Source organism: Salvelinus namaycush, chromosome 26, assembly GCF_016432855.1.
Source record: "Salvelinus namaycush isolate Seneca chromosome 26, SaNama_1.0, whole genome shotgun sequence".
In the NCBI taxonomy this organism is placed as follows: domain Eukaryota; kingdom Metazoa; phylum Chordata; class Actinopteri; order Salmoniformes; family Salmonidae; genus Salvelinus; species Salvelinus namaycush.
Genome location: NC_052332.1, coordinates 17,811,604 through 17,834,800, shown reverse-complemented (window position 1 = coordinate 17,834,800; position 23,197 = coordinate 17,811,604). Strand labels below are relative to the sequence as shown.

General features: G+C 42.1%; 1 protein-coding gene across 2 annotated transcripts in view; it reads left to right on the top strand.

The window, feature by feature from the left end:
* Positions 1 to 23,197, top strand: part of LOC120021218 (splicing factor, suppressor of white-apricot homolog) — a 140,380-nt gene that overhangs the window by 8,214 nt on the left and 108,969 nt on the right. Inside the window, exons 3-7 of one of the 2 annotated variants that reach the window (XM_038964882.1) lie at positions 2,508 to 2,639; positions 4,490 to 4,563; positions 8,981 to 9,200; positions 9,421 to 9,515; positions 15,307 to 15,475. In XM_038964882.1, coding sequence (XP_038820810.1) covers positions 2,508 to 2,639; positions 4,490 to 4,563; positions 8,981 to 9,200; positions 9,421 to 9,515; positions 15,307 to 15,475 — 690 coding nt within the window. Of the gene's footprint in view, positions 1 to 2,507; positions 2,640 to 4,486; positions 4,564 to 8,980; positions 9,201 to 9,420; positions 9,516 to 15,306; positions 15,476 to 23,197 lie in introns of both variants that reach the window. The other variant, XM_038964881.1, reaches the window with a different exon arrangement.

The window sequence follows — 23,197 nt, the reverse complement described above, 5'->3', positions numbered from 1 at the left end:
TACATGAAGTTGATGCAAAGAGTCAATATTTGCAGTGTTGACCCTTCTTTTTCAAGACCTCTGCAATCCGCCCTGGCATGCTGTCAATTAACTTCTGGGCCACATCCTGACTGATGGCAGCCCATTCTTGCATAATCAATGCTTGGAGTTTGTCAGAATTTGTGGATTTTGTTTGTCCACCTGCCTCTTGAGGATTGACCACAAGTTCTCAATGGGATTAAGGTCTGGGGAGTTTCCTGGCCATGGACCCAAAATATTGATGTTTTATTCCCCGAGCCACTTAGTTATCACTTTTGCCTTATGGCAAGGTGCCCCATCATGCTGGAAAAGGCATTGTTCGTCACCAAACTGTTCCTGGATGGTTGGGAGAAGTTGCTCTCGGAGGATGTGTTGGTACCATTCTTTATTCATGGGTGTGTTCTTGGGCAAAAATGTGAGTGAGCCCACTCCCTTGGCTGAGAAGCAACCTCACACATGAATGGTCTCAGGATGCTTTAAAGTTGGCATGACACAGGACTGATGGTAGCACTCACCTTGTCTTCTCCGGACAAGCTTTTTTCCAGATGCCCCAAACAATCGGAAAGGGGATTCATCAGAGAAAATTACTTTACCCCAGTCCTCAGCAGTCCAATCCCTGTACCTTTTGCAGAATATAAGTCTGTCCCTGATGTTTTTTGTGGAGAGAAGTGGCTTCTTTGCTGCCCTTCTTGACACCAGGCCATCCTCCAAAAGTCTTCGCCTCACTGTGCGTGCAGTTGCACTCACACCTGCCTGCTGCCATTCCTGAGCATGCTCTGTGCTGGTGGTGCCCCGATCCCGCAGCTGAATCAACTTTAGGAGACGATCCTGGCGCTTGCTGGACTTTCTTGGGCGCCATGAAGCCTTCTTCGCAACAATTGAACCGCTCTCCTTGAAGTTCTTGATGATCCAATAAATGGTTGATTTAGGTGCAATCTTACTGGCAGCAATATCCTTGCCTGTGAAGCCCATTCTGTGCAAAGCAATGATGACAGCATGTGTTTCCTTGCAGGTAACCATGGTTGACAGAGGAAGAACAATGATTCCAAGCACCACCCTCCTTTTGAAGCTTCCAGTCTGTTATTCGAACTCAATCAGCATGACAGAGTGATCTCCAGCCTTGTCCTCCTCAACACTCACACCTGTGTTAACGAGAGAATCACTGACATGATGTCAGCTGGTCCTTTTGTGGCAGGGCTGAAATGCAGTGGAAATGTTTTTTGAGGATTCAGGTCATTTGCATGGCAAAGAGGGACTTTGCAATTAATTGCAATTCATTTGATCACTCTTCATAACATTCTGGAGTATATGCAAATTGCCATCATACAAACGGAGGCAGCAAAATTTGTGAAAATTAATATTTGTCATTCTCAAAACTTTTGGCCACGACTGTAGAGTAAAAACCCAAACCGTTCCCTGCATCAATACCGGTATATCATAAAATACGGTATACCGCCCAGCTCTAGTCCATGAAAAAATGGACTAGAGCTAGGGTCTCAGGCAGCCACTGTCTGGTTGAATGACTGATTATAGATTATTGTTTAGACTGACTATGTTTACTGTTTAATTTGTAATTTTCGATGCTAGTCAGCATCAGTTGTACTGCCTTGTTATAAACATGCCCTCATGTTAAACATGCCCTCACTTTTTTCATTAACTTTTAACCACCCTTTGTGTCGTTGTCTGATGCAAAAGTGCCTCTCCTGTCCAAAGATGTATATTTTCTATTGCATTGAGTGGTAAATGCCCATCAGTTGAAACACATCAGTTGAAACGCAACCACTGGGCATCGATAAGGATGGAGGGGTCATGAGTAAAAAAAATGGCTGAGTAATAAAAATAAATAAATCATGAGCAGTCAAAATGGCTGCTTTAGCAGTTCAGGTGTTAAGGCTACAAACACAGACTAGCCTAAGGTTATTTTAGCAATGCTGCAAACTTTATAACAAGGAGTTTGTCACTTATAATGAAATAGCACTGACGATTAGATAAATTAAATCTTACATACGTGACTGTTTAAGGGAAATATGGTGTTTAATTCCCAAACTGACAGGATTGCATGAGTCATCATGTAATTTGTGTTACTTTTGTCCCCTCATGCTGTTTGCCCTTGGGTAGTGGGGCTTAAGCAATTATCCATCTGTCCATTGTGGGAACACAAGACACCTAAAAAATATTGATAATGTTAGATGTGATTTTGTCTTTCATTCCTCACCGTCCTTTACTATGAGATGAATTGCAATAGAAAAGTGGGGTATTGTAAGACAAGACAAAATTCCATCTGGTTGAGTTTCTGTTATGTCAGCTCACGACACTGTTCACATCCTTGAAACTAGCTAGGATGGATGGCATTATAATTTTGAGTCAATCCACTGATTTTGTCTCATGCTAGAGGCAATCCTTACAGTAGCCTGCTATGACTGTGCTTTCCAATAAATGTACCGTACCATTCTCATGACTCTTTTAATATGTATGTGTGTCCCACACAGAGGAAGAATACAAGCGTTTGAGTGAAGCTCTGGCAGATGAAGGCACCTATAACTCAGTGGGCTTCCGCTACAGCGCAGACTACTACGACCCTTCTCAACCCACTGAGGAAGAGGAGGCCAACAGGGAGACTGGTGAACACACACACACAATGATTTATTTTAATCAAATCACATTACAGTCCAAAAGGATTTAAACATTTCACGCATACATATTCACAGTTCCTCACCACTTTCAACCACTGAACATTTCTCCTCTGACCTGCCCTTAGAGGATGAGAGCGGAGAAAGAGAGAAAGCATCTGAACTTTTACACACACACACACACACACACACACACACACACACACACACACACACACACACACACACACACACACACACACACACACACACACTCTGAACTTTTACACACACACACACACACACACACGACAAATGAATACGCTGGTGGAGAGGCTCGCACATTAGCTTCAATGAAAACCCTATGATACATTTTTTATCATGGCAGGCTCCCCGGAGACGCAAACCACTATTTGAAGCCTTGGAGCTATAAAAAAGAAAGCTTTTCAAGATTCAGCTCTGAATGTGAAATAGTCTTACTGGCTTGCAACTGTACTGACTGTTAATCACCTATGAGGTCCAGTACTGGGCTCCAGCCCCTCCACTAGGCCCTGTTTTGGCCCACTCTAACCACATGAATACTAAGGCCTGGATCCTGTTTGGTTTCCCAGAGACAGCTTGCACTAGCCAGTCCAAGTATCCACACATGAGGGTAAACCGATTGAGGGTAAACCGATTCCAAAATGTGGACATTGTCTCAAAGCCTGAGGCACTTAGCTAGAGAGTCTGTTATCTCATTGGCGCTAAAGTATCTTTGCTTTGGACTTGACAGTCAATGTTAAGTCGTGACGGTCAGTCCAACATCTTGACTGGCAGCCTAACACTGGGGGAGGGAGTGTTAATGATGAGTGTTAATACACTCTGCTTCACGCCGGGCCTGGCTCTCTCCTCTAATTAGACAGGCGTTCATAACACAGCTAACAGCAAACTGTTCTGCAGCTTGAAGTCTGTTGACAAAAGCCTAAATACCAGGCCTATTTATCAGCCAGGCCACTGCTACTATCAAGACCTAATGTCCCTGACAGCCCAACCATGCTAGCCCACACATTGTCAACGCGGAAATTAACCGTGTACCTATATCCTTAAATAATAGATGTAGGGAAAGCTGGCAGCACTTGTGCCACCCCCCCCCCCCCCCCCCCCTCTAGCCAACACCCAGGTGCCCCTTCCTCAGCAGATGGTACAGTACTATTGCTGTGTGTCTGAGTGCTGTCATCAGTACCGTGTAACCTGGCCCAGCGCTGCCTGGGATTACTCAGCAGTACAAACCCCCTTGTGTGTGTGTGTGTGTGTGTGTGTGTGTGTGTGTGTGTGTGTGGGGGGGGGGGTCGATTTGTCAGGGATGGAGTTCTCAGCATGAACCAATCATTTGGCTCTGTTGTGGTGCCGGCGCCGGGGCACACCTCGGGCGACTGGCGGAGCGCTTGATTAAATCTGCACAAACAGTGGCGTCCATTAACCGTAAAAAGGTGCAAGAGGAGTCTAGGCTGGGCTCCTTGGCAGCCATTTTTGGCATTAAATGTGCTTACCCCTACATCCATCTGCAGCCTCCCCACAGTGAACCAAAGCATAAAATTGTAATCTAATTTCCAGCTGACTTGTCTGCCTATTATTTCACACTGGGGGGGATGGGGTTGGATGTTGTAAATAATTGTGACATGGACCGCGGCCTCCCAGAAAGTTAAGATTAAGTAAAGCTGAAACTTTGAGTGCCTCGGGTAATGTGGCTGGATGAGAGTGGGTAGAGGAAGGAGAGGAGGAAACGTTGAGTGGCGGTGTTTCACAGTGACTGTAGGGTGAATTCTAATCTATTTTCTTCTCTTCTTCTCTCTCTGACCTTATGGGTTGTTCCCCATCAGAAGAAGCAGAGCCACAGGAGAGCGAGGAACCCTACGTGGCACCCCCGGGCCTGGCGATCCCCCCCGATGTGGAGCTGGTGAGTGCCCTAGACAACGTCCCACTGCTTCATGCTTAAATATACAGGACGGACCACAGGAGTGCAGAATGGGTTTTGGGCAGATCAGAGTCATAACTACATTTGAAAATGGTGGGTCAGGGGGTCAACGGTTCCTTTTCTATAACAATCCCTATTATGGAGCCACAGAGAGAGAATAGGAAGGGAGCAGAGATACCAGCATAACGTAGTCCTAGCTGGTGAGGGCTGTGTGTGAGGTAGTATTGATGTTGTGAGGCCTTTCAGACTGCCTACAGACAGGTGGTGAGGCCAGAGACTAGGAACGATAAGGTGTCTGATCTGGAGGAGGTTATTGAGGTCATCACTCACATCCTACAGCCTGGGAGGAGACTGAGAAGAGGAGTCTGTGCTGCCTTGGTTTGCATCAGCCAGTATCAGGGGGCCTGCATCCTGACTGACTGTCTCTCTCCATCTCAGTCCACTAGGACAGACTGTCCACTCTTCTGCTGCTGCTTCCCCCATTGACTGCTGCGCGCCTTTCATCTGTAGGCTTCTTCTTATTGTAGACTGGGAGGCTTTCATCTCAGCATGGCCTCGATTTTCTCTCTCTCTCTCACTCACTCACTCACTCACTCACTCACTCACTCACTCACTCACTCACTCACTCACTCACTCACTCACTCACTCACTCACTCACTCACTCACTCACTCACTCACTCACTCACACACACACACACACACACACACACACACACACACACACACACACACACACACTACCCAACCCAACTTCAGACTGACGCAAACACACACACACACCCACACACACGAAGTGATTCAATAAAATGCATGTGACAGATAGTTCTCCCTCGCTCTGGCTGTCAAAGCGTCCTCTGTGATGTCCAGAGTAGACACACACTGTGAGACAATGGGCCCACCCACGCCTCAGAATCCTTACCTGCTGATTTTTTTCCACGTGTCCTTGTAATGAGATTTCGATTGGGGACCCAGCAAAGCCCTTCCAATTGCTCTGCCTTGAAACGGTCAATTAGTCAAAGCCGGCACCATTCTCAGAATATCTGATCTGAATTATTAATCTGGGGATGTGGCTGTATTTCCCACACATTATCACAAGTCTGAGTGCTCAGGCAGCACGAGCAGACGGTCTGACATCCTGGGGGCTGGGGAGAAGGAATCAGCTCTCGCTCTGCATCTCTGTGTATCATGACTCCATAAGAAGTTCCTTGTTCCTCATTTATCTTCATAATTGCAAGGTTATTTGCCGCTACGGAGCTTTCTACTCTCGCAAGCGCTCGGAGGCTCTGAATGCATTAGGAGTGTATGTGTAGAGGGACGCTACTACAGAGTGCAGGCCTAAGCTTCTCCTCTCCAAAGGTCTTCATTTATTATTCATTATTTTAGATTAATGAGAAATTGTATTTTCACGATTTGTCGCTCTCTTTTGGTACTCTGAGGGTACCTAACGAAAATGATTCATTGAAAGTACACAGCCTCAGTGATATTTAATAATGTATCACATCAAATCCAAATGATTTCTATTTTGTAAATGTATGTTAAAGTCAAGAAGCCATGGGATAGACCCTTTTTTTCCTCAAATTTTTGCCTAAAATGACTTTCCAAATCTAACTGCCTGTAGCTCAGGCCCTGAAGCAAGGATATGCATATTCTTGGTATCATTTGAAAGGAAACACTTTGAAGTTTGGACTTGGAATGTAGGAGAATATAACACAATAGATCTGGTAGAAGAAAATACAAAGAAAAAAACTACAGTTTCTTTTCTACAACCATCTTTGAAATGCAACAGAAAGGTCCCAGTTCTAGCCATCACTCTGGTTGTAATTCCGATGGTGTCCACAATCGAGGTCGACCGATTACGATTTTTCAACACCGATACCAATTATTGGAGGACCAAAAAAAGCCGATACCGATTAATTTGACAATTTTTGAATTTTTTATTTGTAATAATGATAATTACAACAATACTGAATGAACACTTATTTTAACTTAATATAATACATAAATAAAATCATAATAGGGAAATTGTTTCACTTCTCTTGCGTTCCGTGCAAGCAGTCAGGGTATATGCAGCAGTTTGGGCCGCCTGGCTCATTGCGAACTGTGTGAAGTCCATTTATTCCTAACAAAGGCCGTAACTAATTTGCCAGAATTGTACATAATTATGACATAACATTGAAGGTTGTACAATATAACAGCAATATTTAGATTTAGTTAATCCGTTAGATAAAATACGGAACGGTTCCGTATTTCACTGAAAGAATAAACGTTTTGTTTTTGAGATGATAGTTTCCGGATTCTACCATATTAATGACCTAAGGCTCGTATTTCTGTGTATTATTATGTTATAATTAAGTTTATGATTTGATAGAGCAGTCTGACTGAGCGATGGTAGGCAGCAGCAGGCTCGTAAGCATTCATTCAAACAGCACTTTTGTGCGTTTGCATAGGAGCTATTGCGCTGTTTATGACTTCAAGCCTATCAACTCCTGAGATTAGGCTGGTGTAACCGATGTGAAATGGCTAGCTAGTTAGCGTTTCAAATGTCACTCGCTCTGAGACTTGGCGTAGTTGTTCCCCTTGCTCTGCATGGGTAACGCTGCTTCGAGGGTGGCTGTTGTCAATGTGTTCCTGGTTCGAGTCCAAGTAGGGGCGAGGAGAGGGACGGAAGCTATACTGTTACACTGGCAATACTAAAGTGCCTATAAGAACATCCAACAGTCAAAGGTATATGAAATATAAATGGTCTAGAGAGAAATAGTCCTAGAATTCCTATAATAACTACAACCTAAATCTTCTTACCTGGGAATATTGAAGACTCATTTTAAAAGGAACCACCAGCTTTCATATGTTCTCATGTTTTGAGCAAGGAACTTAAACGTTAGCTTTCTTACATGGCACATATTGCACTTTTACTTTCTTCTCCAACACTTTGTTTAACCAAATTGAACATGTTTCATTATTTATTTGAGGCTAAATTGATTTCATTGATGTATTATATTAAGTTAAAATAAGTGTTCATTCAGTATTGTTGTAATTGTCATTATTACAAATAAATAAAATCGGCCGATTTTAATCGGTATTGGCTTTTTTTGGTCCTCCATTAATCGGTATTGTCGTTGAAAAACCATAATCAGTCGACCTCTACTTTATAGGATATGAAAAAGGATTTTATCTAACAAAACTACACTTCATGATATCTCTGGGACCCTTTTGGATGATAAATCAGAACAAGATTTCAGAATTTAAGTACACAGTTCACCTTCAGAGGTGAATTTGTCAAACCTATCGCGGTGAAAAAAAGTGTTTTGTTGTTAGGAGCTCTCCTGAAACAATAGCATGGCATTTTTTCACAGTAATAGCTACTGTAAATTGGACAGTGCAGTTATATTAACAAGAATATAAGCTTTCAGCTTATATAAGACACTTATATGTACCTACATTTGTTGTTTCTCTAAAATCTGCAATCTTGACATTTACAACTGTCCCGTTCAATAGGAAATAGAATTTGTCTAACTTTGATTTGGACCCACCAAAAAATTGTCAAAGACTCCAGCCACCCTAGTCATAGACTGTTCTCTCTGCTACCGCATGGCAAGCGGTACTGGAGCGCCAAGTCTTGGTCCAAGAGACTTTGAAACAGCTTCTACCCCAAAGCCATAAGACTCCTGAACATCTAATCAAATGGCTACCCAGACTATTTGCATTGCCCCCCCCCCCCCCCCCCCCCCTCTATTTTAAGCTGCTGCTACTCTCTGTTATCTATGCCTAGTCACTTTAATAACTCTACTTACATGTACATATTACCTCGACTAACCAGTGCCCCCGCACATTTACTCTGTACCGGTACCCCCTGTATATAGTCTCGCTATTGTTATTTTACTGCTGCTCTTTAATTATTTGTAACTTTTTTTTTTTTTGTGGTATTTTTTTTAGCTGCATTGTTGGTTAAGGGCTTGTAAGTAAGCTTTTCACTGTAAGGTCTACTACACCTGTTGTATTTGTCGCATGTGACAAATAACGATTTGATTTGACCAAGAACACTCAGACAATCAAAATCCAGTTTCATGTCTTGTTGTAAAGTATTAACTTTTTCTTCTTTGCTTCTGAAGTAAGTGCTCCTTCTCTTGTGCCTCAATTATGAAATACAGTTACCTATGTATGAAGGGTCTCAGAGTAGGAGTGCTGATTTAGGTTCACCTTTGTTTATTAGATCGTAATGAATAATATTAAATGGACAGGGGGGACCTGATCCTAGATCAGCACTCCTACTCTGAGATTCTTGATACATACGGCCCCAGGTTGTCACCTATCCTTAACCCCACACTGCTTTTGCCCTGCCTCATTGATAACTTTCCTGTCTGCTGACTTAGTGCGTGTGCTCTTCCATTCTCCTCTTCAGCCAGCGACCACCAAAACCCATGCCATCATTGAGAGGACCGCCAACTTTGTGTGCCAGCAGGGGGCCCAGTTTGAGATTGTTTTGAAAGCCAAACAGTCTGGCAACTCCCAATTTGACTTCCTGAACTTCGAACACTACCTGAACCCCTACTACAAACACATCCTGAAGGCCATGAAGGAAGGCCGCTACACCCCTGCATCCGACAAGCAGGACTCACAGGGTAAGTCACAGTGGTCAAAGAGGTTAACAAAAAGAGTTGAAATAGAACGTGTTGTAAATAATGTATGGGATACATAGTTTTATACTACAATGCATGTGAAATCTTTGAGAACAGGGGCACAGAATGCATGTTAACAACACAATACATGAACCGAATTCAGAATGCAAGTACTTGAGACATTAACCATATTCTTTATTCATACTTCAATGTCTTTCTATAGACTCTGATGATTCTGACGATGATGGGGATGGGAACTACCTCCACCCCAGCCTGTTTGCTCCTAAGAAGAGTTCTCGCCTTGAGGAGCTGATGAAGGTAAGGACCAGATCTGTGACTGTCATGGAATTTTGGATCACAGTTATTGGTCAGCCAAATGACTGCGGTCAATGTAATAACCATTCGAATAGCAAAAATAAATAATAATAATATTTTTAAGACAAACATTTTATCCTCTCCTCCGTTCCTGACCGCATGTGCTACCATAGAAATAGAAGTCAATGATGGCATAATGGGTGGACTGGCGCCCATTGCGAGTGTTCCCATAAGAGCAAAGCAGAAAGGAAAAGCAGGAAGTGTAACCGTCAGTATGTGCTGTTATTTGTTCATTCAACTCAACTGACATTACAAAAAATACATTCCATTGCATGAGCCATTTTAGTTAAACCACCTAGAGTCGATGTCCGCACCCCCACGAAAATCAAATTAGCATAATACAAATATCCCCATCAAAATCCGTCTGTTTAATGCAACCGCTGTGTCAGATTTTAAAAAAACTTTGCGGAAAAAGCAGACCATGCCATAATCTGAGACGGCGCTCAGAACAATAGCCAAATTAGCCGCCATGTTGGAGTGAACAGAAACCAGGAAATACATGATAAATGTTTCCTTACCTTTGATGAACTTCATCAGAATGCAGTCCTAGGAATCCCAGGTCCACAATAAATGCTTGATTTGTTCGATAATGTCCGTTATTTATGTCCAATTAGCTACTTTGGTTAGCGCATTTGGTAAACAATTCCAAAGTCACAAAGCGCGTCCACTATAACGTGATGAAATGTCCAAAAGTTCAATGACAGTCAGTAGAAACATGTCAAACGATGTACTGAATCAATCTTTAGAATGTTGTTAACATACATCTTGAATAACGTTCCAACCGGAGAATTAGATTGACATCAGTTGAGCGATGGAACGGAGCTGCCTATCACGTGAACGCATGTGGTCAAAGCATGGTCAGCTCATGGCAGTGGTGACTAATTCCTGTCTCCTCCGGCCCCCCTTCACATTAGAGTCATCAGACAAAGTTCTATTGACTGTTGACATCTAGTGGAAGCCGTAGGAAGTGAAAACTCATCCATATCTCGCTGTAATTTCAATGAGAGCTTGGTTGAAAATCTGCCACCCTCAGAAAAAATCCAAACAGGAAGTGGAACTTCTCAGGTTTTTGCCTGCCATATAAGTTCTGTTATATTCACAGACATAATTCAAACTGTTTTAGAAACTTCAGAGTGTTTTCTATCCAACACTAATAATAATATGCAAATATTAGCAACTATGACTGAGGAGCAGGCCGTTTACTCTGGGCACCTCTGTGCACCTTTCATCCAAGCTACTCAATACTGCCCCTGCAGCCATAAGAAGTTAAGCTAGAGAGATCTTTTTTTTTGTTGCATGGGCTGCGTCTCAATCCACTGCATCCACCAATGGCGGACTTTTGCTTATGCGGTGGAAGGTGGCCAAGCTAAACGGGTGTTTGTCATACCATGAGACATCCCAAAAATCATTCGTCTCACGAAAACATCTGTAGCTAATATGACCCTACTATGGAAAGGTGAGACTCTTACGAACACGTACAGCGCATTCGGGAAGTATTCAGATCCACAACTTTTTCCCTATTTTGTTACGTTACAGCCTTATTCTAGAATGGATTAAACAGTTTTTCCCCCTCGTCAATCTACACACAATACCCCATAATGACAAAGCAAGTGGCGCGCTGGTCTAAGTCACTGCATCGCAGTGCTAGATGTGCCACTAGAGATCCTGATTCGAGTCCAGGCTCTGTCGCACTGGGCGCGACCGGGAGACCCATGGGGTTGGCGCACAATTGGCCCAGTGTTGTCCGGGTTAGGGGAGGGTTTGGCTGGCTTGGATGTTCTTGTCCCATCGCACACTAACGACTCCTGTGGCGGCCCGGGCGCAATTCACGCTGACACGGTTGCCAGGTGTGCAGTGTTTCCTCCGACACATTGGTGCGGCTGGCTTCTGGGTCAAGTGGGCGTTGTGTCAAGAAGCAGTGCGGGTTTTGTTTCGGAGGACGCACTTCGCCTCTCCCGAGTCCGTACGGGAGTTGCAGTGATAGGACAAGACTGTAACTTCCAGTTGGATACCACTAAATTGGGGAGAAAAAGATGTTCAATCTTGGTCCTCAGACTGGGGCGAAGGTTCACCTTCCAACAGGTCAATGACACTAAACACACAGCCAAGACAACGCAGGAGTGGCTTTGGGACAAATCTCTGAATGTTCTTGAGTGGCCCAGCCAGAGGCTGGACATGAACCTGATCGAACAATTCTGGAGAGACTTTGGATGGGCAGTGTCGCTGCACAGCTATTTTCAATCTGACGGCGTTTGAGAGAATCTGCAGGGAAGAATGGGAGAAACTACCCACTACAGGTGTGCCAAGCTTGTTGTGTCATACCCAAGAAGACTCAAGGCTGTAATCACTGCCATAGGTGCTTCAACAAAGTACTGAGTATAGGATCTAAATACTTATGTAAATGTTATATTTAAGTTTTTTATTTTTTATTTTTTTAATAGAAATTTGCAAAAATGTAAAAAACAGTTCTTGCTTTGTCAGTATGGGGTGTTGTGTGTAGATTGAAGAGGAAAAAAGGTATTTAATCAATTTTAGACTAACGTAACAAAATGTGGGAATAGTCAAGGGATCTGAATATTTTACAAATGCACTGTATATTGGACACTCCTTAACTATCTTGTCTAGCTATAAAAAATAAAAACCTAGGCCAAATTCCCCTCTCTCTCTTTTTGATAGGCTGAGAACATGACTTGGGGCTTTCATCATTTTATGCATGCATAGCTTTCTCCTGATCAAACAATTAATGAATCTAACGAGTTCCATCTCAAAAAGTAGTTTGAATAACCTTAAAACGTATGGTAGCCAGGGGTCTAATAATGATAGATGAAAAAATGTACATAGCCAATAGAAAAATCTAATGACAAGTTTAAGCTTATTAAGAAAGAAATGATCCCTCCATGCAATACTGAAAACCAAATGTTAAAGCTATGAACCGTAGCCTATTTCCCAAATATTCCAATAGCCCAAGAAGGTGTTGTCCTAAAGTTGCTGCTTTCAAAAAGAACAAGAATGAAAGTCGGGAGTTTATAAGCATAGGTTATTCTCTATCACAGCCTTATGAGCGATTGAACAAACAATATTAAGAGAGGACGATGAGGCAAGTAAAGCAATTATTAGTTAGTTCTGAAAATGGTGGTTAAAAAAATAATGCAATAATGTGTATCACGTTTTATGAGTAAATAATCACTGTAGGACAGGCCTGGGAAAAGGCGGAATCATGCTCAGATTACATAAAGAATTTGTGATAGTAAAGTTTTGAAAAACGTATTTGTTTTTCAAATTTAAAGCCCAATGAATACTCGCCTTTGTATATTGATTTAACTCCCACCGCTTGTGGGACATTTATTTTGAAGGCACGTATAAATAACATCTGCAGGAGGACAGACAGTGACTGACAGGCTGACACATGTCACAGTTACAAATAGTAGCTAGCTAGAAATTGTGCAAAAATTTGTTTTTCAAAGAAAAGGAAAGTAGACCATGAATGTAGGCTGTTCGAGCAAGAGTGGACAACAAAATATTTCTTTATTGAGGTATCAGGGAAAGATTAGTGTGCAAAAAGGTCATCACTGTCTTGAAAGACTACAACTTGTCTTGACACTTCCAGACGAAGCATGCAGAGAATTATGGGAATGTATTCTGGGCAGAGGGCAAATGCATCGGAACAGTTGCTTTCTCAGTTGCAAAAGGTCATGCAGATCTCCCCTACCACACAAACGTGAGATGGCTGAGTTTGGGGAAGAGCTTAAAAGGGTGTGGGAGTCGGAGATTGCTGAGTTTTTGCAAATGAAAGGAAAATGTGGATTTCCCTCAACTGCAAGATAAAGAATGGTTTGCTGATTTTTGCCTTCACCGTGGACATCATGGCCCTCATGAATGAACTGAATTCCAGTCTGATGCAGTGATTGGAGAACTATTTAAAACAATATCACTGACGAGGTTCTATGCATCTCTCGATAAACAAAACTTTCCAAAGATTAGGAGTCATGCTCAGAAAGATGTTTGTACTGTTTGGGTCAACCTATGTATGTGAACATACATTTTCAGTGATGAAATATAGCAAGTCAAGGCAAAGATCATCTCTTACCGACTCTAACTTAGCAATTCTGTGCATTGCGAAGTCAGAAACTATACCTGACTTCACTGCTCTAGTCAATGCCCATCAGAGGCTTCACTCCTCACACTGATTGAGTAGTTTAAATGTAATGTTGAGCACTCTCTCTTTCTTGTTTTTTTGTGCATACCTGTTGATGAGTTCTGTCCGTGGTGCTGAATGCACAGTGTACTTTTCCCTCTGTGTAGTTCATTGCATGTTGAATAATGGAAATACCTACCAAAAGGAGAAAATTAATGTGGTTTATTTCTGTGCATGTAAAATAAGTAGCATATCTGGATGTGATTTACAGTAGATATATCTGTCAACACAGTCATACACATGATGTATAATCCTGTAATATTATTCTGGCTCGCGATGGCAAAAATATTTTCTAATGTGGCCCTCCATGGAAAATAATTACCCAGGCCTGCGATAGGACAAAGGTTGACATCGCCCAACCCTAGCTGAGATAATTGGATATGAGAAGGCATTATTGTGAAAAGCACTTGAAGTCTCCACCATATTGCTTTGGTATGTCTTATTTAGACATAGTTACCTTGGCTTTGAAGGGAATAAAGAAACCATAAAACTATGGAATTAGTTAATCTCTTGGCCTTTCTAGAGCAATTACCTCCCATCCATATGGGCTTTGCCCGTTCAAGCCAACCCACAATTTGTCTAACGGCTTATACTGTATTTTTTTTTTTTTATAGGGTTTGACCATTTGCTAATTACGCCCGTGGTTAGGTTTTTAATGTTCAAAAGCCCATAGACTTTTGAATTAATCACACATTACTGTTAAGTTGTTGTATTCAACAGCATAATTGGGCCTGATTTCAAAGTGTGTCTCACTTCAAAGTGCTTAGATTTTTGTGGTTGAGGATGAGCTACCATCAAGTATTTTTCTCCTCATCTCTTGATTTAATATTCTGTATGTTTAATCACTGTCACTTGTTGTAATTCCGAGTGAATCGCACAGAATAAATGAAGAGATAAAAGGCTCTTAAATAAACCAACGTGATCAGATTTTCGTCCCAAATTTAAAAAGGGCTCAATCCTTTAAACGTACATTTAATTTTTTCCCCCATTTTACTTTAATACCTGAAAATCAAGAGTCCCATCTTTCCTTTAGATCTTTTGAAGTCTGTTCTTTTAAAGGATTTTGATAACTTGTATGTCAACTCTTATTGCACACACATGGCTAGAAACACCTGTATAAATCATCAGTGTACATGTTTATATATTATTCAATTAGTATATTAGTCCAAACGTCATGCTAAATGAGTTGTAATAAGTAGGTCAGAACACGACACAAATGTATCAGCTAGTTAGAACCATTAGTCTGTCTTGCGTTGTTGTCCTTTCCATCAGCCAGAGGTGTCTCAGTTTCACCGCTATAGCTTCCTATTGTTGGGGCCGGTTACCTAGTGGTTCAGAGCGTTGGGCCAGTAACTGGAAGGTCAATGGTTCAACTCCCCAAGCCGACTAGGTGAAAAATCTGTCTATGTGCCCTTGAGCAAGACACTTAACCCTTGTTGCTTTGGATAAGAGTGTCTGCTAAATGACTCAAATGTAATTGTTGGGGGTTATGCTGCCAAGTAGTTCTAAGCCTTTTAACCAAGTCTATTTGTGTTGTAGCCCCTCCAAGTCATGGACCCAGACCATCCACTGGCAGCGCTGATCCGGAAAACTCAGCAGGAACGTAACGGAGCCGCTGCTGCTGCAGCCGCCATCATGGCAACCAAGCCAGAGGAAGTACCCGCAGAGCCAGCTGTGCCCGCCACACCCGCAGAGTACATCGCTGACCGTGAGTACAGTTTCTCATTTCTGAGAGTCGAACTGGGAAACTGTGAAATCCAATATCTGAGGAGCATTCATATTAGCGCAGAGGGAGCCTCTTCATTTCAATTTAGTCCTGGTCCACTTCATTTCTCTCCCCATTTTTTGTATTTTATTTATTTCCCTCTCAATGCAAGCTCAGTCTCTCAGACAGGCAGAGTGGCACTAAATTGTTTAGTATTGAGCACTGAACTCCTAGAGGCAAAAAGAACTGTCCACTTGCTAGAATTCTCAATGTTTAACAAACGTTGCCGTTAATATCAGATTAGAGTCTCTAGGAGGAAAGGTACATTGAATTAGCCTAGCGGTAAACATATATGTCGGACACAGGCACATGTTCCAGTTGTTGCCATGGAGGTGACCTTGCAGCTCATAATGGAAAAGCTCATTAACATGGTCTCCTGTAGGCCCGTGACACTGCTGAAACGTCCTCTTTCAGAAGGTCAATTCCAGAAAGCATTTACATTTACGGCATTTAGCAGACATTCTTATCCAGAGCGATTTACAGGAGCAATTAGGATTAAGTGCTTTTCTCAAGGGCACATCGACAGATTTTTCATCTTGTTGACTCAGGGATTCGAACCACCGCTAGGCTACCTACCGCCCTTCACCTTCAAAGCCTTTGAGGACTGTTCAGCAAAGACTGAATCCAGGAGTGATTTTCACCACTTGAACCTAAGGGATTGTGAGTACTTAAAGGTTCTTACCTTCTTGGAGACTTTGAGAACTGTTATTTTTTTTACACGTTTCTTGTCCTTGAATTTGTGCCTAGTTCATTTTCGGATCTGCAGTGAGCTGTTGGTTTGGACGCGCTGACACACTGTGTTCTCCTTGCTCTTCGTTGACGGCAGTGTTGCTGTTTGTTTTGCTCTGAACGCCGGTGGATAGAATCCAAAGTTGCTTTTCTGGCAGCTCCACAGATGTTTGCTTCCTCTAAATGCAGACATCATTTCCACTTGCTTTTCTGTTCTCTTCTGGCTGACACACACACACACACACACACACACACACACACACACACACACACACACACACACACACACCACACTCTGCCAGCCTAGGAAAGAGCAGCTGCATAAAACGACCAGCTCTCTCTCGCTTGACCCAAACACTTGAAGACGTACACTGTTATTTAGCTCGTGCACAGTTTATCCTAAGGAACACGCACAAGAACACTCTTAACTTTAACTCACTGCATGACTGTACTGTTCCTCCAGCAAATCTAGTGCAGAAATTGCAACGTCACAGAATCACTAGTCTCTTGGGGCCATTCACATACTTTTCGAGGCTACAGAATCTCCATCTAATTTCTTGGCTTCTTTAAACCTTAGCGGTTTTCTCTCTACTGTCTGCATTAGTTCTAGGTGATGGATGGTGAAGGTGCTGGGCGTGATATGGAGTGCCAGGCTAACTCTAAACGGCCTTGAGAGATGTTCCTCGCAATTTGACTCCTTATTTCCCAGGGTCAACCCTGTCTTCCCTCTTTGTCTGGTGCTTGGGAGAGACGGCTCAAGCTGAGTGAGCTGATTTGTCTTAATTAGCTGGACTGGAAGAGCTCCACTGGTTTGCTGTGGTAGGAGAGGGAGAAAAAGAGACATCGATGCCACAGCACCGCACAGCAGCACAGACATGGATTTTTAATGCGCTAGCTTACGGCGACAAGATGATCATTTTGGAGAGATTTTGCTCCCGTAGATCCGACTTTTATTTCTGTTTATGGCGCTGGTTCTCTGAGAGAATCCCTGTAAACAGACTGGAGAGGATCAAAGGCACCAGAGGAATATCCTCCAGTTTCTGCCAATGACTAGCGTATTGAATGAGAATTAGGCAAGAGGGGTTTAGAAGCGTGCAGCATTGCAGCACCTTGAATTCGTTATAACTTTGCTAGCTCTTCAACGGGACAATTGGGCCTAGTTGCTATTGGGCCGAATGTTTTGTGGCGTCATCTGACCTCAAACGACCACTTATTCCCTTCTATTCCTCTGGTCTATGGATTCTCTGTTGTAATACAAGCACATTCTACATTCCAATACAGTGAACGAGGAGCATATTAGATAATTTGCATCATCACTGAAGACAACTCTTCCTAGAAATGTAGAGAAGCTGTCAAGACTGCACTAGGGGACTGGGCTTTTCTATATTGAGACTGGGCTATTCTTTCTGTCCTGTTGGGTGACATGCATCCCATTCTCTCTTGACCTCAGAGGCCCAGATGAGGTAATGCAGCCTACTGTTACACCCTGTTAGTTTAACAGTCCACAGACTAGCATCTCACAATACTGCAATACTCATCCATCCACAATGACTCACCAACACTCCTCCTCAAAGCAGTCCGTCCACTTATCCGTTTCACGCACCTCGCCTGTGCTCATTGGCCACTACCGATCCGTGTGTGTGACACTTACAAATTCATTAATGCAATTTATTTATCCTATAGACAGTTATGGAGGGGGACCTTTGAACTATGATTGTGTAGCACAGGGAAGCTGGCTGCTACCAATGAATGTTTTTCCTGCTGAGCAACCCTTCTGGCCATGGATCGTTATGCATTCATAAAGTGGGCTGTTTTATTACCAAGCAGAATCCCTCCCTTGTTCTCTGGCCGACCTTTAGTTTTGCCCTAGAGACCAGCATATAGCACAGGGACGGAGTTAAAGTTATTATATTCTATCACCCCGTGTTTGGATTGCAATCCCAGGTTCAGTGTTGTAAGCACCTCCCCAGACACTTAGCTCGTCTGATGGGTATTGATTGAAGACTGGCTTCTTGAACCCCCGCTATCTGGAGGAGAGGTGTTTGTGCTCATGGGGCTGTGCTCAAGATGCTCCCTATGAAAATGTATTAGCTTTTGGAGTGGCTGGAGAAGGAGCAGAACTTTAACGTCTTCTAAAGTTCCAAAGCAAAAAAAATTATATATTTTTAACTGACTTGAGACAGAAACACAAGGCTTGATAGAATGCTGTAAGGTTGAGGTGGCGGGAGGCAGAGGTGCTGTCTTGGCTCTCAGTGGTGTTGAGGTTAGTGGTTAGAGAAAGCCCAGTGGACGAGGATGGATGTGCTGCAACTGCTTTCAGAGCAGCAGCTCCCCTGCTTAATCCTGCTCTCAAACACTCCAGTCAAATCCTACAGCACTTAAAACAGAGCAGCACAGACATGGCCTTCTTCAGTCCTCCCCTGTCTTTGACTCTCTGTCTCGTGTGTGCGCGCGTGTGTGTGTGTCAGGGTTTCCATTAGCCGGTAAATTTATATATGTATATATTTAGAGAAGAAGAAAAATCCCATTGTGAAATAATTCTTTTTAACCTATTCATGGTTGGAAATACGTTTTGACCAGTCATGCTTATCGGTCTATGGGTTAAATTGGCCCGTGTGTTTATTCGTGATGTATGTTATTTATCACACGCATACAGATACAGAGCCTTTGAGCTGAAAATCTGTCAGAAAGTGCTTTTATAAGCCCAATCATTGCACAACAATTCTAAATGCAATCGTGTGTTAAAAATCGTTTTTTTGACCATGATTAAAAGAGCTACTATTTTTATTTCTCAGCTGGTAATTGAAGCGCCCTTCCCATTCGCCATTTAAATGCATAGGCAACGGAAGGTAGGCTTCATCAGCACGTCACACTCCACTTTGCAATGAGCTGGAGGCAGTATGCATTTTGAAAACATATAGCTACTTAATTGTTTGAAACCTGAATGTTTTACTACATATTATGAGGCAAGTTTTACCTTTCTTCAAAGCTGCCTCGGCAAAATCCGACTATATCCGTGGAGGCAATTATTTTATAAAGACTTCCATATGCCAATGAAGCCAGTAGCCTATTTCTCTTGTTTTCTATTGGTTTTCAACTTTCTTTCATTGCCCGGTAGCCAAATGTTCATTTGTGCGTAGACTACTGCATTGTGAGCGTTGCTGCACTAATAATGTTAAGAAGTAATAGTTTGTCAAAATGTTAAAGTGAATGTTCTGATCTGTAGAATAGGTCAACTTTTGTACTATGGGGATAGTAGATTGACATTGGCTCGTAGGTGGCGTGTCCATAAGGCTAGGGGAAGCTTTCCCTAAGTAAATGTAATTAAAATGCCAACATTAAATAGCCTAATTAGCCTACTCCTCTCTATACAGAAATAAAATCCTTCAAAATAGGCTACTAAAGCATGATTTGTCCACAGAGGATCATTAGCTTCCTCTAGCCTTAAAAAAGTAATTGTGCATTGTTTTAAATCGCATCACCTACTGTCGGAGGAAAAGGCCGTGCGCACACGGCAAATACCAAATAGATGATTGTTGAGTTGCGATTGTCAGTGAAAAGTAGAGGGGCCCAGCCAGGCATATCGCAATATTTAAAAATTATATTACGCGAAAACATGGTTTGGAAAGCAAATAACTATTAGTTTAAAGAGAAGACAATGAAAAGACTCGAATCTGTCTTTTACTTATCAAAATCATTGTTTGGTCATTGTCACTTAAGTTTTGTTTTTGGACCATTTCCTCCACCAGTTTAGATGGACGTCTTATTCGATGTGTCTCCCCTTCCTAGAGGCCTATTATATAGGCAACATTGTTTTTATTGATCTGTTTGTCTGTCAGCAGAGTAGGCTACCTAGTCATTTGTTTTATTTAAAAAGATTATGCTAATGTCTCCAGTCAAATGAATTGCATTAAATGTTTTTTTCCCGTGCAAAGAAAGAAGCGTATCTGATCTAGCCTATAGCCCAGGCCTCTACGTTATACGCACTCAGCCATGCATTGAACATTTTAGATTTTTTTGTGAACAGGGATTGAGTTATATTATTAGCCTAAATGATGACTATCCAATCTATTATCCCGGAGCACGAGTACAGGACATTACAAGGCTGCATCCTACCGTTCCACGACAGCTGCCGAGCGCTGACACTGTCGTAGTCTATCTCGGAACTGCTGAAAAAAATGGATTTTTAAAGAAATGATTCTAGCTCTGAAAGATTCCAAAAAGCGGGCAGTTATTTCATGCCCGGTACCATCGTTGGGCTGCGGCTGTGAAAGATTCAGCAGGCTACTGGCATTACACCTGGCTAACAGACTACTGTATCTCTGTTGGCATAACTTTTATAGATCACTTTGACACCTTTTGGAAACAGAAGATGCTCTTCAGGAATGATGGAGTCCATCCAAATCATCTTGGCTCCTGGACCCTGTCCATGCATTTCAAGGCTACCTTGAGACAATGACTTGTCAGTGACCCGAGCCATGCTCAGATAACCCCTACCATTATGTCGCTTAGTTGTCGTAGTGCTTCTGCAGATGTACGTTGTCCCAGAAGTGTTGGCAGTCATAATGTAAATAATCACATTTTTGTCCCTCTAAGTCCTCTGAATGCCTCTGTCAATCCTAGAGCTATCATATGCAGTAATCATGCACCTATGAACCTGAGTTTTACTGAGTCGGTTTGCCCTAGTAGGAAGTCCACTTTGTGCAGCTCACCCTGCACTATCAGCGCAAACATAAATATCACTGTCATGTCTACCTTTTTGATATGCCCCCCTGTAAAGCAATAAAAACAATCAAGAATCCCAGAAAAGTGCAAAAAAATGTCCACATTAACATGTAGCCTAAGAAACAAGGTTCATGAAATTGATAACTTGCTAGTAATAGAACATTAATATACTGGCTATCTCTGAAACTCACTTCGATATAACCTTTGACGCAGTGGTAGCAATACATGGTTTCAACATCTTCAGAAGAGACAGAAATGCCAATGGTGGAGATTTTGCAGTTGATGTTCAGTCATATTTCTGTAAAGCTTAGAGAGGATGTCATGTCAAATGCTGTTGAAGTAATATGGCTACAGGTTCACCTGCCTCACCTAAAGCCCATTCTGGTGGGAAGCTGCTATAGACCACCTAGTGCTAACAGTCAGTATCTGGATAATATGTGTGAAATGCTTGACAATGTATGTGATGTCAACAGAGGTATATATTCTGGGTGACCTAAATATTGACTGGCTTTCATCAAGCTAGCCACTCAAGAAAAACCTTCAAACTGTAAACAGTGCCTGCGACCTGGTTCAGGTTGAGTCAACCTACCAGGTTATTGCCAAACAGCACAGGAATGAAATCACCATGTATTGATCCCATTTTTACTAATGCTGCCGAAATCTGCTCTTAAGCAAAAATCCAAATCCATCAGATGTGGTGATCATAATAGAGTGGCCATATCTAGGAAAACCAAAGTTCCAAAGGCTGGGCCTAATATAGTGTATAACAGGTCATACAATACTTTTTGGAGTGATTCCTATGTTGAAGATGTAAAGAATATTTGCTGGTCTGTGGTGTGTAATGACGAGCAACCAGATGCTGCACTTGACACATTTATGAAATCGTTTATTCCAGTTACTAATAAGCATACACCCATTAAGGATGAGGCAAAAGGGATGGCAAATACGTTTGGCTGCACAGCCGATTGTCAAACATACTGGAATTGAGAAATCATGTGACTAAACTGAACAAAAAGAAGACACTGTACTATGAAACCAAGACAAATTATATAAAGAATCATAGTAAAATGCTTTGGAGCACCTTCAATAAAATTTTGGACAAAAAGGCGAACTCCGCTCCATCATTCATTGAGTCAGATGGCTCATTCATCACAAAACCCACTGATATTGCCAACTGCACTAATGATTTTTTTTCACTGGCAAGATTAGCACATTTAGGCATAACATGCCAACAACAAATTCTGAACCTACACATCCATGCATAACTGACCAAATTATGAAATCCTAGCATTGTCATTTTTTATTCTGGAAAGTGAGTGTGGAAGCGGTAAAAAAAATATATATTGTTGTCTATCAACAATGACAAGCCACCTGTGTCTGACAACTTGGATGAAAAATTACTGAGGATGATAGTGGACGACATTGCCACTCATATTTGCCATCTCTTTAATCTTAGCCAGCAGGAAAGTGTGTGCCCTCAGACCTGGAGGGAAGCAAAAGTAATTTAGCTACCCAAGAATAGCTCAAACAGCTGCCCAATCAGCCTGTTACCAACTCTTAGTAAACTTTTGGGAGAAATTGTGTTTTACCAGATACAATGCTATTTCACAAACTAACAACTTATTTTCAGCACGCTTATAGGGAATGGCATTTAACATGTACGGCACTTACACTGATTGGCTGAGAGAAATGTATAATACAAATATTGTGGGAGCTGTTTTGTTAGACTTCAGTGCATCTTTTTACATTATCAATCCTATTCTGCTGCTGGAAAAACATATGTGTTATGACTTTATATCCCCTGCTATGCGTCGAGAGCTAACTGTCTAACAGAACACAGAGGGTGTTCTTTAATGGAAGCCTCACCAACACAATCCAGGCAGTCAGGCATTCAGGGTAGCTGTCTAGGCCCCTTACTTTTTTCACTTTTTTCAATCTTTACTAATGACCTGCCACTTGCTCTGAGTAAAGCCTGTGCATCTATTTATGCTGATGACTCAACACTATACATGTCAGCTACCACCGCAAGTGAAATCACTGCAACACTTAACAAAGAGTTGCAGTCAGTTTAATAATGGGTGGCAAGAAATAAGTTAGTCCTACATTTTTTTTAAACGAAAAGCATTGTGTTTGGGACAAATCATTCACTAAACCCTAAAACTAAATCTTGCAATGAATAGTGTAGAAGTTGAGAAGACTAAACTTTTTTGA